This window comes from Manihot esculenta, chromosome 5 (genome assembly GCF_001659605.2).
Source record: "Manihot esculenta cultivar AM560-2 chromosome 5, M.esculenta_v8, whole genome shotgun sequence".
Taxonomy (NCBI): domain Eukaryota; kingdom Viridiplantae; phylum Streptophyta; class Magnoliopsida; order Malpighiales; family Euphorbiaceae; genus Manihot; species Manihot esculenta.
This window is the reverse complement of record NC_035165.2, coordinates 8,096,360-8,114,144: the sequence shown is the minus strand read 5'-3', so window position 1 is coordinate 8,114,144 and position 17,785 is coordinate 8,096,360. Positions and strand designations below refer to the sequence as shown.

Here is a 17,785-nt window from a genome sequence, read left to right as displayed (position 1 = left end):
ACAAACTTTGCCCAGAAGTGGAGCGAACAAATTCATTCTTTATGCAAAGGAGAGGATGACCATCTTCTGCTCAGGAAAAATAGAAGACGGCTACATACAAAGCAGCATAAGAAAAAAATAAGCTGCAAAAAAAAAAAAAAGTAGTAGGACGAGAGCATTTCTCTCTCTAGCAAAAATGACAAAGATTCACATCTTGATCTGATGCTTTGAGAATGATAAGTAACAATAAGATTAGAAGTGGACATTATAGTTCAAACCTTTCTTTTTCTTTTTTTTTTTTTTAACTTTTAAATCCATTAAGACTTTGTTGGATATTGGCAGTGAGCTCTCCCCCATTTTAATGGAATTTTACCTATTTTTTATTTTAAAATTTTGAAAAAATATATTAAAATTAAAGTATTTATCTTAGCTTAAGTAAATTATTGCTTATAAATTATTTTAAAAACCGGTCCCTATAACCTCTTTTTTTAGATTTAAAGCTCAAAAACATTATAAACAAATAGAGCATTAGAGAAAAAAAAAAAAAAGAACCTCTTAATTTATAATTTTTTTACACCATTAAATATTAAACTTAAACTAGCTTCTTAATAGAATACTAACATTACTAATTTGTATTTATCCAGTCAAATAGGTCATAAGTTTTTCTCCTTTTTTTCATGTAAAAAAAATATAGCAGCTTTGACACCTCTCGTATGCCCAAGTATTGAGAAAATTTTTCTCAAATATAGGCTTTCATTGTTTACGGAAAACATTTACCAGAAGACAAATTTCATACTTTTTCTTACATTTAAAACATTTAAGAAAATAGTTCAAATGGTCAAAAAAATTAAACTCAAGCCGAACTTCTTAAAATCTTATTAATGCTATATTTTTTATATATAATTTTATTAACATCATTTATTTTAAAAATACAATCAAATAATGAAAACCAAGTTTTTTTAAACGAAAAAATTTATTTCTTAAACAGCAACTTCTTAAAAAAATATTTTCCACAATTATGCTTGCATCAAATATTTACGAAACACAGTCATCATCTTTTCTAATTAAATGATAGAGAAAAATTATTGGCGTAACTAGAAAAGATAAAATATAAATTTAATAAAAATATTTTATTATAATTTAAATAACTTAATCGCTTCTTTAATCAAGTATTCAGCTTGAGAGTTTTGGCTAAAGACATGTATATGAGAAGCCAGCAAAAGCGGATTCTTGTGATGCGGCGATCATCTACGACTGCTGCTCCCAATTTCAACTTCATAAACAGAAAAACGGGGAATAGACCATTACTCCAGTAGAGGGATAATAATTAACAAGTATACTAATTTTGTTAATTTCACTTCTAATTAGAATTTAAACATGGGGAAAACGTATGAACAAAATACATAGGGAACCAAAAGTAGAACCCCGGATTGTATAGGATCAGACCGATAATACCTTGGGGCAAGAACAGAGTGGTGAAAAAGCAAAAATCCCTAATGGCGTTTCTATGTTTTTCCGTTCCAATTCGTGCTCTGAAATGGGAACAATTATAGGAGCACTGTCCAAAAGTTTCTTGTGTTACCTTACCATCACATGAGATTTCAATATAAGATCAAGCATTGTACATTAGAACAGCAATCATCCAAATAATATTCCCAATGAAAATTTCTAATTATCACTTCGATGCTCACACTCACCACCACTAATGAAAAGCTGCTACTTCATCCTTGAAGTGTTTCAGTAAGCTCTCAATACTCATCACTGAGTGATCAGCCTTATCTCTCACTCGCACGCTCACCTGTGAACAACGAAAGATGTTATTCTCATCTTCCCTTGGGACAAAATGAAAAAAAATAAGAATCATAAACAAAAGCAAAAATAACTTCTTATTTATTGTAAGGTTCGTCGTAATTTACTAAACTCGTACTTCTCATAATATTCGGTGGTCTATAAGTCATAAGCATATCAGTAAATGAACAGGACAGCACAGAACCAAAGAGTATAATAACAGAAGCCAAAACTAATTAACCAACTCTCTCAAAGGGCAACAAGGTGTTGTTTGATTTCGTCTATAAGTCAATTAAACCAACGTCATAAGCATATCAGTAAATAAAATAAAAAACAAAACAAAACATTCTACTATCATTTTAACGAACTCTCCACTAAAAAAATATCACATACCCTTTCTGGTTATTTCGATAGATTAAGTTACTTTTAATTGTTATGATTTTAAAACTTGAGTGTTTGATTTAGCTGTCTACTTTCAGATGATGATTCATGTTCAACTTTCAAAACAGTAATCAAGTAAAATCATTTAAAGAACCAAACTAAATCGAAACAGAACAACCAAAAACCAATCCAAAGCAATGAAGAACAAAACCAAAACATTGAAGAAGCAAACCAAACTGGAATCAAGAATTTGATTATGCTGGTCCATTTTAGTATTAGCAAAGAAAAGGAACCAAACTGGACTGGGTACAACCTATATGAGCTTCAAAGCTAAGGGCAGGCTCCCATCCTATTTATTGAGGAACAAACCTCAATGTATTCGAATAGCCCACCATTAGGAAGTTCTCACAATGTACTACAACTGAAAATCAATTGTGGTTATTACCGAAAAGAAGACTGGATTTTGGTGGCCTAAAACTTAAAGCTAATAAACTTTAGTTAACACAAAAGAATCGCAAGAAACAAACATGAATAATAGTTCATTACAATTATTAAAGCTATCAAGTGAAGAAATTTAAGACGTCCTCATGGGAATATAAGGCTTATCCAAGGATAAAAGCTAAATGAAAAGAAGTTACATTTTCAAAACTTGTTTAAATGTAGTATTAAAAATATTTAGGTGGATCTCGAGGCATTGGATTTTAAACAACTTAGAAAACAATGATTCTCTCTCATGTGCCCACTTTCTTATTGGACTTACTAGCATGGAACTCAATTAGTCACACCACCGTGAACTGAACTGGAATCAGTCCGGGTGAAAATAAAAAATGAACCAGCCATTTTCCAGTTAACAAAGCAAACCATAACCACCTAGTAGAGAGCCTGTTATGGGCCACCCCCATTGAACCAGGACCAGAACTGGTCTGAAACAAACCTGTTCAAATGGCTGGTTCCAGTTCAATTCAAAAAAACCTTCTTAAAGAAATTATCTAAGTTTGTATAGTTTCCTGTAACTTTTTTACTATAAAAACTAAATAAATGATATTGCATAAATCTAAATTTTATAAATTTATGTATTTTAATGTATAAAATATCAATTTTATTGTTATTTTTTGAAAAATTTCGAACCAGAACAGAAACCGGACCAGAACCATTTGCACTGTAATAATTTTTTAACCAAAATCATTTCAAACCAAAACCGTATTGAACCAAAACCAATTCAAACTATGAAGGCTGACAAACCAACGGTTCTGGACCGAAACCGGATCAGAACCGGCCACAAATAGTATTGGAACGTACCTGTCCAGTTTTGGCTTCCTCTTCACCTACCACCAATATATAGTTATACTGTGCCAACTGAGCTTCTCGTACCTGCATGAAAGTAAAAGTCTCAGTGAATAACTACAGTGTATTCTCAAAATCCTAAATTATTTGTCTTCCAATATAATAGGATCTGCATAGACGGCAAGTAACGTGCTTGACTGCCACTTAACATAGATACAGCTATAACACCAAAGCTTCAAGAGCTGGTCTTGGAAATTGAAATGTAAAGGAAACAATAAGAATCCTATATTCCAATGAGAAGCAGACAGCTTAAATGATGATGGAAACCCTCAAGGGAGAAGTATAAATGCATCTTTGAAAAAATCATATCAGCATAAAAAATGAAATGTTGATACAATTTTTTCTGTTATCAGGAAACTCCTGAAGTTTTCTATTGAGATGACATAAGATATGGAAACCACATTTAGCCACTCCATCCAAATGTGTTAATATACTTGATCATAGCAATTTTCAACCATGTATATCATCCAGAATCTTAGCCATTCTGTGAAAACAAAATAAATGATTACTATGTCCTTTACCAAAAACTATAATGAATACCACAAGTCCAGAACAGTTTAATTCACAAAGCTGTACAAACAGCATGAACGGCGCTTACATACACTATCCTCCTATAATTTTCTTACAAGTGCCAAGTCGTCACCATGAGAAATCCTGAAGTTGGTTTCAGAATTTCACATTAAAAACAGTCAGGTTTCACAATAATGAACTACAATCACCAGCGTTTGTGTCAGATTTTAATGATGAAAAATTCAACAACTTGAATGGAAAAAGAAAACTCAATATCAAATACAGTCAAGACAGATAAAACAGCCTGCATGAAGCTAATTAGATGACGTCAGAAACAAGTACCTTTTTCTGAATCTTTCTGTCAGTTGTGTCGACATCAACAAAATAACCAGCATTGTGTATCAGAACCCTCACCTGCAGAAAACATGACAATTGTAACCATTGCTTTGTGTTCCCTTCTGGGTGAAACTAAAATATATCAAATTTACATGCCAATTTATGTATAGCTGCACTTCTTACTTCACTTCCTATAATAGCCTCAACCATGATATCATTTCACAAATCATAAATAAAAGGAACTCCCCATTCCACAATTGCCACGCCAATCAAATTAGAAGTTTCATCTTAAAGGCATTCAGTACATACTGCAAACAACTGAAATATAAAAATGACAAATAAGCCATTCACACACAGAATCACACATTGCACAAGTGCGTTGAGGTGTTTTATAACCTCTTATAGAAATTGCTTACTTTGCTCAGAAGCAAATTCCTCTTTTTCAAATCACTTGCTTTGTCCATTGCACAAAATTATCTTAATGTTTTTCTTTAATATTTTAATCTATGAATCACATTGTGCTTCTTCGTTGCTTTTTCTTTTTCTCAAGTTGGTGGATTCTCAATGACAAAAGCAAACAAGAAATTTGAAAAATGACTAGGGTCGAAATAGTTCATCTGGGTTTTGAACCAAAAGCCCACCTAAATTATCAAACTTGTTATTCAAGGCAGAAGACCATCAGTGCATGCATGAAATGACTGCAAAATTGGGCTTGCAAATGCCAGTCCATAATGCTTTAGTAAGGCCCATATATAAACCTAGTCGATCTAAGGTTCTGTTTCTTCAAATTAATATAGGTTGCACATACTGCAACCGATAGAGCTTTCGGTTTCAAAATTATTTCACCTAAGGCCCTGTTCAGCATCGATTTTAAATACAGTGTTTAGTGTTCTAACCAAGTTAAAACACTATTATTTAATCATTGAGATAGTTGATTATGAAAAACTATTTCTTTTAACATTTAGTTAACCACTACAAAAAAAGCTACCCACTAATGAAACAACTAATATTCCCGGACCGAGCCTAGTTATTTCTGCGAAGGTTGCCAAATCTGGTTTCTTATAGGCTCGATTTAAAATTGGGGAAAAAAAAGCGACAACCTGAAATCAACCCAATATAGTTTTTTTTTTTTTTGGAAAACATGGTACCTACCAAGTTAGCCTGAAATTTTCAGGTCTGATCAAGTTACTTTCTTTGGATCAGTAGCACAGAAACAGTTTATGAACAACCTTGCTCACAAGTTCAAACTAAATCAACATTGCAAAAGCACCAAGCATTGTACCACTATGAAAAAAAAAATTCCCATAAATACAGGATTAAAAGAAAATTCATGAAAGTTCACAAACACGAAGAAATGAATAGGCACTGTAGCATGGAGTTACAGAATATAATGTCTAGATGTGACTTAGAAAGTTCATCCAGTTAAGAAATATAACACTAACCTCTTCTGCATAAGGTTGGGATTTCTCAGACACAGGGCAAACAATTGCTTGACGAGGACTAAGCCAGAAAGGCCATTTCCCCTTGTAATGCTCCAATAGTATGGCAAACATACGCTCAACAGAACCTAGGATGGCCCTGTGTATCATAACAGGTCTTTCCCGCTTGGCTTCATCCTCCGCTGAGTAGTCCAACTCAAATCGATCTGGAAGCTGGAAGTCAAGCTGCAACCACAAGCTTTATTAAGTAAATCCTGCAAACTACCATAAAAGGAAATATTATAATCGCCAACAATCTCAACCTGCAACGTGGCACACTGAAATTTCCTTTTCAATGCATCAGATACACTTATATCTATTTTTGGTCCATAGAAAGCTCCATCACCTTCATCAATCTGTAAAACATAACCCAAGACATCAGCATCCAGAAACCATGAAACAGAAAAAGTTTCATACAATATGGAAACCAATCAGGCATTCCATGGATCCTACAGCATATTAATAAGATTAGAGATTATTTAGACTGAAGTTCTATCAGGAAACAACTCTCCTTATCTATTCGACCAAAACTTGGCCTGCAAAAATATGTTGAGAGATTTAAACATTTCAAATAAATAGTAGAAATTGCAGTTTGTCAGACTAGTAGTTCTGCTGATAGTTTCAACAAAGAGAGATCGGCATCACTTTAAAAGTAAAGAGAAAGAAAGTAATAAGGAAAATAATACCTGCCAAGGCTTCCCAAACTCATCCAATGCTGCTTTAAGAGCCTCCTCAGCTTTCTCCCATGTAGCCAAGTTCCCTAGATATTTCTCTGGCCTCTAAGATATAGATATCAAAGGAAACAACATTAAATCTGAGTTGCATTTCCTATTAAGCAATATAAAACCCTCCTTTCCTTCAAAAGATGGTTGTGCATTTATTCATGATTCCACATGCAGAACACCATATATGGAGTACACGGTTATTCACCTTGTGATCATTAAGATTCTCCAGGAACTTTTTTCCTTGCAGAAATATTCAATCTAAGATTACTTGAGTTTGGTTATGAGTATATGCATAATCTTGTCTTCTTAACAGGGTTTGGCTAAAAATACATCAAGTATTATACCAAGTTTCCAAAATTGTTTGACATCTGCACAAAGCACATTGATGGTAATAAAAGAGAGAGGTTAATTCAAAGAAATTTGAAGACATCATACCGTAGATAGCTTCAGCTCATAAGTGAATCCAAATATCTTATAAGCATAATCAATGAATTCTAAGACACTCATCACTTCATCTTTTATCTGAAAAACAGAACCCACAAATTAAACAAGCGGTTAAGGCAATAAAAAAATATTTAATGACTTCTTCAAGCATCAATTTAATTCCATTCACCTGCTTCTCCATGCAGAATATATGAGCATCATCCTGCATCAAATGTAAAAAATGAATTTATGGGGAAAAGAAAACACAAAAAACAGAAGACTGCCAACCAAACCAAGTAATAGAAAATTAGGTAACCAGATATTGAAAACTGAATTTCCATTGTCATGCAGAATATATTTGGAAAAAAAATTCACAAAAGAAGTACATACATATTAATAGAGCAGGCCACGATCTGGGTTGGCCTAGAACAAGACCAGAATAGGCCCAGTAAAAACCAAGACCCTAACAAGCCAACAGTCAAATAATTGTTTTTTTTTTTCAAATCTTTTTTTTATTTTTGCAAATGTCACTTTTACCGCCTAACAGCCATTTACCAGGATACTTTGATTTTGGAGAAGGGGAAAAAGGTTAAATTTGCCTATAAATACCGAACAAATTTTCACTTCCAAACCTACCCATTTTTCTCACCATCTCAATCAACATCTTTCTTAATTTTCAATTTCCCACTACACTTTATGTTTCTTTTTCTTTTCAAAAAAAGTTGTAGAGGTTTTTCAACGCGTTTAAGATCCGTCACTATGTATTAATAATAGATGTACAATCATTTCAACACTAAATAATATATGTGTCCTCCAATATTTTCCCTTTCATTTCAAATTCATGTATTGGCTTTTAACCATTGCAATTAGATCAAACATGTACAAGAATTTCTTTAATTAATAATATAAAATCCTTCAGTTTTTTCCATCATTTACAAACACATGTAATTTTCTTTCCTATCTTTGTAATTAAAAAGAAATACAAAACGAATTTCATGTAAAAAAACAAACACCTTATCTTTTTTAGCTAAAAAAGAAAACAGTTTTTGCCAGTTTGGAACCGGAGCTGGACAAACCGCTCTCAAACTGAAACTAGAACTGCAAGGACCGGAACCATAGGGAAGTGCTCTAGGCATTCCGGTTCTAGTGTCCAGGGGGCTACATATCAGTATAGATGAAACCTTGACGTAGACATATTACCAAGTCCATAAATCAAGTGAAATTAACAACTGGTCCATAGCTTGATGATTAAGTTCAGTAACTAAAACTAACAGTTAATGCTTAAATAACCAAAAGATGGAGAAGCCTATAGGGGTTAAAATGGCAGTCAGATACACTTTTTTATAGGATACCTGCTGAAACCTTCGAACACGTGTTAATCCAGTGAGTGCTCCACTGGCCTCATTGCGATGCAAGGCTCCAAAATCAGCCAGCCGAAGAGGAAGCTCTGGAAAAAGCACCAAACTATCAAGATGATGCATGACCAAAATATACAACCATGACAATTACACTATGTTTGGGAAACTTTTTCGAGAGGAAAGAAAATAAAGAGTGGAGAATAAGGAAGGAAACTCATTGTTTGGGTGTTAGGAAGGAAAATAAGAGGGGAATGTAACTTTTTAAAATCGTAAAATAACCATTTTAACCTTTGTATTTGCAATTAACATAAATAATTTTAGGGATAAAAATGTAATTATCTTCATTTCCACCCATTTTCTCTCCAAATTAGAGAGAAAGTGAATAGTAATATTAATTTTTTATTTTCCTCCTTTATGTTCCTTCCTCCCCTATTTTCCTCCAATCCAAACAGAGAGAAAATATTTTTATTTTTCTTCCAAATTTTCCTTCCTCTCTTATTTTACTCCCATCCAAACATACCATTAAATTATTATGTCAAATTACCAAGGTAAACTATGAACTATAATTTCCATCATCAGCATGTCCAGTGTGTTTGCTAAAAATTGCAAGAAAAAAATAAACTGATCTCATACAACAACAACTACTACTACTACTAAACTGTAATCCCAAACTAGTTGGATTCAGCTATATGGATTCTTTGTCGTCATTCAAGCCTATTAGACACCAGGTATAGACTAATAATCAGTACTTGTAAATCCTCTTATACTACTTCCCCCACATCATCTTATGTCTCCCTCTCCCCCTTCCCTCATCCTTCTCCATACTGCAGCATATGGTACTCTACCCTACACGCAACCACACCATCTTAAACGACCCTCTATCAATTTATCTTTAATGCTACATCCATTCTTTGACAAATGGGTCAATTTCTAATTTATCCTCGTGCATTTTTATCACATTCATCTTGTGCACATGTTGTAGCTTAAATGCCCAGCATTCATTTCCATACAACATAGTTGGTTGGACAACAATCTTACAAAACTTACTATTTGTGCAATTGAAGCATACAAATATAATTAAAGCACATATAGTTGCAGTAAAGGGGAGGATAAGAAGACATGTGAAGGACTGTAGAACTAGAAGTTCAATGTTTTGATCGTGGTGTTAATTAAGTTCAATTCCTAATGAAGTTTTGGCTCACTCCAAGAGACAACCACTAAGTATAACTGAGAAAGCAGTTATACAATTCAAATGTTCAAAAAGCTAAGCTATGAAAAGACTGCATGAAATAAAATTTTGATGGAAACAACTAACCTCTATATGAACGGACTCTGTGTTGAAATATCAAACAATGCCCAGGGCAATTCATTGGTTTCAGGCCAAACTCTTGCTTCTCAATCTGCTTCCAACAAATTTACTATTAAAAGTTTTGCAATTCCAAGAGATGTGCATGAGAATGTTCTAATCATCCACATATTTAAAAATAAACTAAGCAATACATAGCAACCAAAGTCGTCTCTTTTCTTTTACTTCTTTTCTGCTCAAGAGCTCTTCAAAAAGACCCATGTGTCCATTTACCAGCCCAAAACTTCTTTGTAAAGCCTAAACCCCAACCCTACTCAATTTCAATTGCACAGTCATGAATCCATGTGCTATAATTGAAATAATAAGTATTTTGCATCCTCATCCAGCATACTCTATATCCTCCAATCACAGGTCATAAGAAATTGGCACTAGAACATGATCTCAAGGGGTCTTATTCAAATACTGACAAATAAATTTAAAGACCACCTCACCTCAAGCAAAAACATATTCTCCTTATAATTTGCAGCATGGCCAGATGTCTCCCAAAGTTTCATGTTGTAAATATTTGGAGACTTAACCTGCCAAAATCCATCAAATTAAGCACTGAAATTATAAAGACTATACTGGTGTTTAACAACCAATATTGACCCCTAACCTCTTCATAGCCTCTGTCTCTGTATTGAGTTCGTATAAACTCCACTAATTTGTTGTAAATTCGAGTTCCATGTGGAAGGAAAAACCAACTTCCAGGACTGAATTCACAAAAAGATGAAAAATATTAATATTTATAGGTTACAACGCTTTGACTTAAACATGAGCAAATTACCATACAAACCTCAGTGGATGACAAAAGAAAAGCTCCTGTTTTGTACCCAATAATCTGTGGTCATACTTCTTTGCTTCTTCCAACAGTTGAATGTATTCCTGAAAAATGAAAGGAACACTGAGAAAAGTGAATGCCATTTACAACAATATACAAATTTCTGCTCCTTCCAACCCATTTCTTGTTGATTTAATTAGGAAAAAAAAAATAGAATTCAATTTCAGGATTCAATTCCATATTATCGGCTAGAACTAAAAGTATTTCCTATTAAATTTGAGGAAATTATTTTTTCGCACTAAAACAACCATATTAAAAAATTTTCTCACAATCATCTTCCTGTTCACCTTCTTATTAATTTCCCACACCTACTCACCTTCTACTCTCCAAAAATCTCCAATATTATAAGACTTGTGAATTTATTTTATATTTATTAAAATAGTATCAATTTTTTGTATAATTGTTTATTGCTATAAATTTTTATGGTATAAGATTTTTTGACGAGTATAAAATTTAATTTATTAATTTTCCAATTGAAGGCATTTTGAATTTCAATTAAGAAATTAAACCAAACATTAACTATATGGAACTCGATCAAGTTCTACATTTTAAATTATTTCATACCAATAGTGGAATTCAAATCAAATGAATTCTAGTAGCTAGAGTTCATTTTTAATGAATTTTTTCTTTGTAGATGAATTGAACCAAATACTACGCAAGTACATATACCCTAAATTTTAACCCAATTATGACTCATATTCATACCATATATTTATGTGGAAAACGGGTATGAGTAGAAATGCCACCCTTAACCATTAATCTAGCACAAAGTTCTTCACTAAAAAGAAGCAGAAGCTAATATGCTAATACAATTATACAAATCAGTGGACAGCAAACAATTTTCAAGGAGCCAGAAGTTGAAAAATCACCTTCAATCGTTTTTGATCAGGATAGGATATCCCGTAAACTCTTTGTAAACTTTCACGATCTTTATTACCCCTCCAATAGGCTGATGAGGCCTGGAATTATAACTTTGCAAGTAAAACAGAATAATTTGCCAATCAACTTAAACCAAAATATAGATAAAGCATGTAAATTAAATGTCACCTTCAAACATGCAAATGCTTTCACAAAGGATGTATTAGGTATATGGGGTCCTCGACATAAATCTACCAATGGGCCACACCTGTACACAGTTATAGTCTTGTCTGCAGGAAGATCATTGATGATTTCAACCTGATCATAACATGTGCATATATGTAGATAGAAGGTGAGGGGAGAAGAGGCTGGAGAATAGAAATATTAAACAAATTAAATATATCTGGTTTGCAGTCGGACATACAAAAGTACTATATTAAACTTACCTTAAAATTATTTTCTGAAAAAATCTCAAGTGCTTGTTCCCTTGATACTTCAATACGTTCAAAAGGTTGCTTTTCCTGAAATGTGAAGGATAACAAATTGGTTGGCTAATGTTGAACAGCACCATCCTTAATGCTTGGAAAATTATATGAAAGGCAAACTGCTAAATACCACATAATTTTACTAAAAGGTCAGTATGCATGTCTAATGTCTTCGCTTTAAAAAATATCACCACGTTTAAAATTGTTGCAAATTCTTGTCAGTGTTTGCACTTGATGCTATCCCACCCAAACCCAAAACAACACTCAAATCCCAACAGCCTCATTCCTCTGTGTTCATGTCTTCATGATACTGAACATGAGAGAGAGAGAGAGAGAGAGCATGCACATTCACATGAAATCTCAAGCAAAACCAACCCCAGAAACAAGCCAAAAAAATCCCATCCAACTGATAAGAGAGGTACTTTCTTAGCCCAAAAAAAGAATATGTGAAACTTTTTACACAATATTAAAACTGTGACAGAAATTTGTGTAGAGATTAACAAGAGTAGAATGTATAACTTACTCTGAGTGCTAGAAAGTATGCAAATAATAGCTGACCACAACTTACAATAACAACTCCAGAAATATAAAGAGTTCTAACAGAAGAGAATTAAACGATACCGCAACAGCTTTCAATGCCCCAGCTTCAATTTGCTTAAAATGATCATCATTTAAGCCCAATTCACCATAGAATGCATCATAGTAGAATCCCTGCAAAACTCTATGTCAAATTCCATGAAAAGACACTCCACTCAAAGTTATAACTAAAGAAGAAGTTACGGAAAAAATGGAAGATGAGAAAAGGCCTAACAAAAAAGATAAAATGAAAATGTGCAGGCCACAGACCTAAGCAAAAGCTAAAATGAAAATAAGTTATAACTGCTCCTAGTACTCATCAATAGTTAGTTTAGCACATTACAAGTACATGCTATGATGTCAATGTCACAAGTGAAAAAACCATCACCCAATCAGCATTTTCAGAACGCATACCCAAGGAATGGTACTTGTCCACCCCCTTGCCCTACATTTACATCAATTTCTCAATAATAAAAAACATGATACAACAGCCTTATTTCAGAAATCATTAATCATAATAATAAAGAACAGTACTACTTGTATCACCAATTCTTGTACATCTTTGCACCACCTGATAAGAATTATATCCAATCAAATGAATGAGCTTCAATTGAGTTGGTAAAAGAAAATGGTAATAATAAGCATTTTCTAATAATATAATCTACCTCCCCTCTCCTGGTATATTAAGTAATTTAAATAATAAAAACTGCAGTTAGACCAACTATAAGGCATCAAACTCACAAAGCTTATTGTCACTCTTGCAAGTTTGTGGCAAAATGGGATAGTTAAATGAATTAAGATGAACATGTAAGTGAAAAACGTACTTCCCCTCTTGTCGTACAGGGTCCAATGCAGAGCTTGCAACCATACTCCATCTCCAGTGACTGCAGCACACCATGATTAAACACATTATTAGAAGAACATTTAAACTCAACTGAACTTGTGTGAGAAATAATAAGTAGAGTGATGCTGCAGTTAAGATGACTGATCTTCCAATATGCCAGTTTCAACAACTCTCTTTCTTCACATTTCTTCCTAGCTGCCTGGCCTGTAGTAGGTCATTGGTTCACTGCTTCATATATTAGCATTACGGCACCCAACCAAAATTGCTTCGATTTCAACCAATTTAATACTTGATAACATTTCATGAAGTTTGCTCTGTGCATGTTCTAACTCGAATTTGATAGACAATTGGCAATTAATAACGAAACTCAAAGATACCTGGCCAAGAATATGAGCACTTGAATGCCAAAAGGTATCGCGCCCTTCATCACTGTCAAATGTAAAAATCTTGAGCTCACAATCGCTCTCTAACGGCCTGTTCATGTCCCAAAGTGTCCCGTCAACTTGAGCAATTAAAGCATTGGCCGCCAAACTCTTAGAAATCTCTCTGGCGATATCCAACGGAGACGATAACCATCTCTTGCCTTCTTTTACTTTTCCGTCAGCCAAAGTAATCCTACAGACACCAAAAGAATTCAAATCCAGGACTTGAAAACAAAAACAATAAAGCATTGCTTCTGTTCTCTAGGGTTTTGCTGTTTTACTTGATAGGGTCGTGGTCGAGGGATTGAAGATGGCTGAGCTGCTGTGACTTGATGGATTCGAAGAACTTGATGCGTTTTTCGATCACTGCTTTGAGATAAGATTCGTCTTTGGGGTGAGAGACAGCCATAGTAGAAGCAAAGGTGGAGAAGAAGAGACCGCTGCGACTGCGAGGAGATTTAGAGAGGAGGAAATGAGAAGAGTAACGGCGGATACCAAAGAGCAGCGCGCATAGCATATGAAAAACAGGGAGACAGCGCGTAGGTTTGCCGTTGCAGGGGTTTTAACTTTTTATATTTTGGTCTATGGATTTTTCTTGGACACCAATATCAAATATTTTTATATGGGCCGGACCAGCTAATCTAATTGGAAAAAACATAAGCATTGTGAAAATTTATTATTCAGTCTCCGTTGCATGCCTAAACTTGTTAATTAATCTCTGTTGGTTTGCGGAAAACTTATATTTATAAAATATTTTTTATAAATATAAAAAATATTTTTTCCATCATTTAATTTTAATTTAAAATATATATATATATATAGTAAAACTTTTAAAATAAAAAATATATTTTTTATTTTTTTAAAAAAATATTTTCCTTTTTAATGTTTGGGCATTTAAAAAAATGTATTTTTTTCCGTTTATTATATATATACATCAGCATAACATTTCCTTTTTAATGTTTGGGCATTTAAGCAAAATTAGTATATGAAAATATTTTCTTCAATATTAATTGTTTAGAAAAAAAATGATTTCTTCTTTTTAAATAAATACATATAATCTTTAAAAATTTTATTAATATCATCAAACATATTATACATAAATCTTAATAATATAATTTATTTTGTAACATAGCAGTCAAATAAATTGAAAATAAAATATTGTTTTTCTCAAATTATTTTTCATGAAATGGAGCTCAAAGCCAATATCATCATTTCCTCTGCGTCAGGATCTGCTTTGATTAAGTGGAACGCTTTGAAGACATAGCACCACCCAAATTCTAAAGCCCAAGCCCACATTCCCAACATATAAGGAAGATTTGCTTGTGATATGCATGTTTTTGAAAAAATGTGAAGAGGTGGAAAATAATAAAAAGATGAACAATTTTTTAATATAATAATTACATTTAATTGGTTATTAAATTAATATATTTTAGGCAAAATAATTTTTTATTAAAAAACCTCAGTTAATATATTGATCAATATTAATTGTACTTCTAATTAATTTTTTTTATATTACAAATTAATATGAAAACTTATATGTATTCATTATGATAATATATTAACTTAATATAAATTTTAATTTAAAATTAATTATAATAAAATTAACTATTATTTCAATAATTAATGGTAAAAACAACAGTTGTACATATGAAAAAAAGGTACAGACAGGCATAATGTAGCAAGGTAGGCCACATCATCTGGAAGATGTAGAAATGGGTTTGAAAGTGCGAACATGTGCAAGCATGTGCGTGCCGTTCCCACCACCTGGTCCACCTAACAAATACCCGACCCACCCGCCCACCCATCTCACCACACCACACCACACCACACCTCTTTCACACGCGTTCTTCATATAAAAAAAATTATATATATACTCGTGAATGTCTAAAAATAGCAAAGCATTATATATACCGTATATTTGATTATATAAATAATTAAAATTTGATTAAATGATTAATATAAAGTGCCCAAAATTTTGGCTTTTTTTTATACAATTCCACAGTTGGAATCAATAATTTTCATAATGATTTGATTTGAGTAATTTTTTATATTAATTAATTTGTTTAATATATGAAAGAATTTGATTTTTTAATTTGAAATAAATTTATTTGAAAATTAAAATAATATATAATTTTATAAAAAAATATATTTTTTGAATGAATAGCTCAAAAGAATGTGTATGTTTTGTATGGAATAAATAACAAGGATTTAAAATGTAAATTGAATAGTCATGGTCAATGAGTTGGCAAGCCACATGCACGGCATGGGTTGTAGGGTTGCGACGGACCGTTGTTGGCTAATGGAACTGGACCCTCACGTGTAATTATGCTACGCACCCTCAGTCTCCAGCAAAATTTTATGGCTACAAAACTCTTTTAATTTCTATTTAAATAATATAAAAAATCATTACACTTGTAATAACAAAATTTTAAATTAATTTATTAATTATAATATTTATTAAATTAAAAAAACATATTTTCTCTCATACATAATATTTCATTGTTCTTATTTAAAAATATTAAATATTATTAGGAAATCAGTGTATTTCAATTTGTTTTTTTTTCAATTATTTATATTATTATTTTTATAATTAACACACTGTTCACTTTCATATAAATATATTATTATTATTATTATTATTATTATTATTATTATTAGAGAAAAATATGCTCGTGTTCTCAGGAGTTTATGTGGCTGGCATGTAGGCCGACAATAAGCACAAGTCTTTTGGCAATTATACTTCCTTTACCAACGGACCCAACAAGACTTAAAAGCAGTTTGAATATGTGAATTGAGAAGTTTGAAAACTACTATTTTTAAATGGAGGAGACAATAAAAATTATTTTCACTAATTATAAAAACTGTCTCTATAATTAATCTATGGGACGATGTTGCTTCTTTTATGTAGTTAGTATCTCAGTGTTTTTTTTTTTTTTTAATATTATTGTAGTTTATGCACCTATAATTTAATGGAAATTGATATAATATTTATTTAAAGTAATCAAAAATTGATGTGTCAAATTGAAAATTATTTATTAATGACTTTAATTTATTGGTATTAAAATTGTTAATATTAGATGTAATACTAAGAATTAAATATATATATATATATATATAAATTATATGTAATTGCAACCGATTTAAATTTAAAATTGCATGTTGAAATAATTATATTGCCATCACTATGTTTTGATAATTTGATTAGAAAACTAAAAAAAAAAAATAAATTAATATTTTTAATAATATTTAAAATATAAACTTTACACATAATTTTTTTACTATTAAAAATTATTAATTAAAATGGACTCTCTCTTTTTCAAAAATTAACAAAATAATATAATAATTTTTTTATACATGCATTAAATATTAATACTTAATATTAAATTCAATTCAATTATAAAATAAATCAATAATTAATTAAAAAATATAAGAAAATTTCAAGTTAAAATAAATAAAATTCTCAAGTGATTAAGTAACTTTTAATTTGTAAAAATAAGCTTTAAATAAAAATTATTTCTTACAAAATCTTGATAAATTTATAATATTTTTTTAATTAAAATTAATTTTTGTGATAATTTTTTTAATTATTAATTTTATGAAATAAAAAATTTAATTCATTTTGAATTTTTTGAAATAAAATTTTATTCCGATTAATAGATATGTAAAACGATAATATGAGAGTATGAGGTGATTGGTGTTTACTGAAACTACTTCATACTCAAATTAATAAATTGAAAAAAAATATGAGAGTAATAAATTATTTATAATTTTTATATAAAAATGTATGCTTTAATTATTCATCTATTTTTATTTTATAATATAATCTTTTGAAAATTCAATTAATAGAATAATTTTTTGTAAAATATCGCGTATTGAAAAGTGAGTGGATCTCGATAAAAAATTGAAAATTATGATATTTAAATATTTTTTTTAAACATAAAATCGTATATTATTTAATTAGACTTTTACTTTCGTATATGAAACCGTATATTATCTAATTAGACTTTTGTCATTCTATTTATTATTACAGTAAGAGTTGATATCTAGTTTGACCTATTGTTTTGTTACATAAATAAAAATAATAAATAAATA

The 17,785-nt window shown here is 31.3% G+C and overlaps 1 protein-coding gene across 2 annotated transcripts; it reads right to left on the bottom strand.

Annotated features, from left to right (window-relative positions):
- Positions 1-1,090: 1,090 nt before the first annotated feature.
- On the bottom strand, positions 1,091-14,250 carry LOC110615552 (threonine--tRNA ligase, mitochondrial 1). 2 transcript variants are annotated; one of them, XM_021757468.2, is made up of 21 exons: positions 13,975-14,250; positions 13,649-13,886; positions 13,252-13,311; positions 12,473-12,562; positions 11,813-11,887; positions 11,556-11,684; positions 11,378-11,467; positions 10,464-10,552; positions 10,284-10,380; positions 10,120-10,206; positions 9,638-9,722; positions 8,317-8,411; positions 7,155-7,187; positions 6,977-7,063; positions 6,503-6,595; positions 6,080-6,172; positions 5,781-6,002; positions 4,345-4,416; positions 3,448-3,519; positions 1,677-1,777; positions 1,091-1,252 (listed from the first exon to the last, which is right to left on the bottom strand). In XM_021757468.2, the coding sequence occupies exons 1-20, from the start codon at positions 14,208-14,210 to the stop codon at positions 1,682-1,684; spliced, it is 2,139 nt and encodes a 712-aa protein (XP_021613160.1). In that variant the 5' UTR covers positions 14,211-14,250; the 3' UTR covers positions 1,091-1,252; positions 1,677-1,681. The 2 variants fall into 2 exon arrangements, with proteins under 2 accessions (XP_021613160.1, XP_021613159.1); XM_021757467.2 differs by lacking the exon at positions 1,091-1,252 and having other exon boundaries at positions 1,301-1,777.
- Between the last annotated feature and the right edge of the window lie 3,535 nt (positions 14,251-17,785).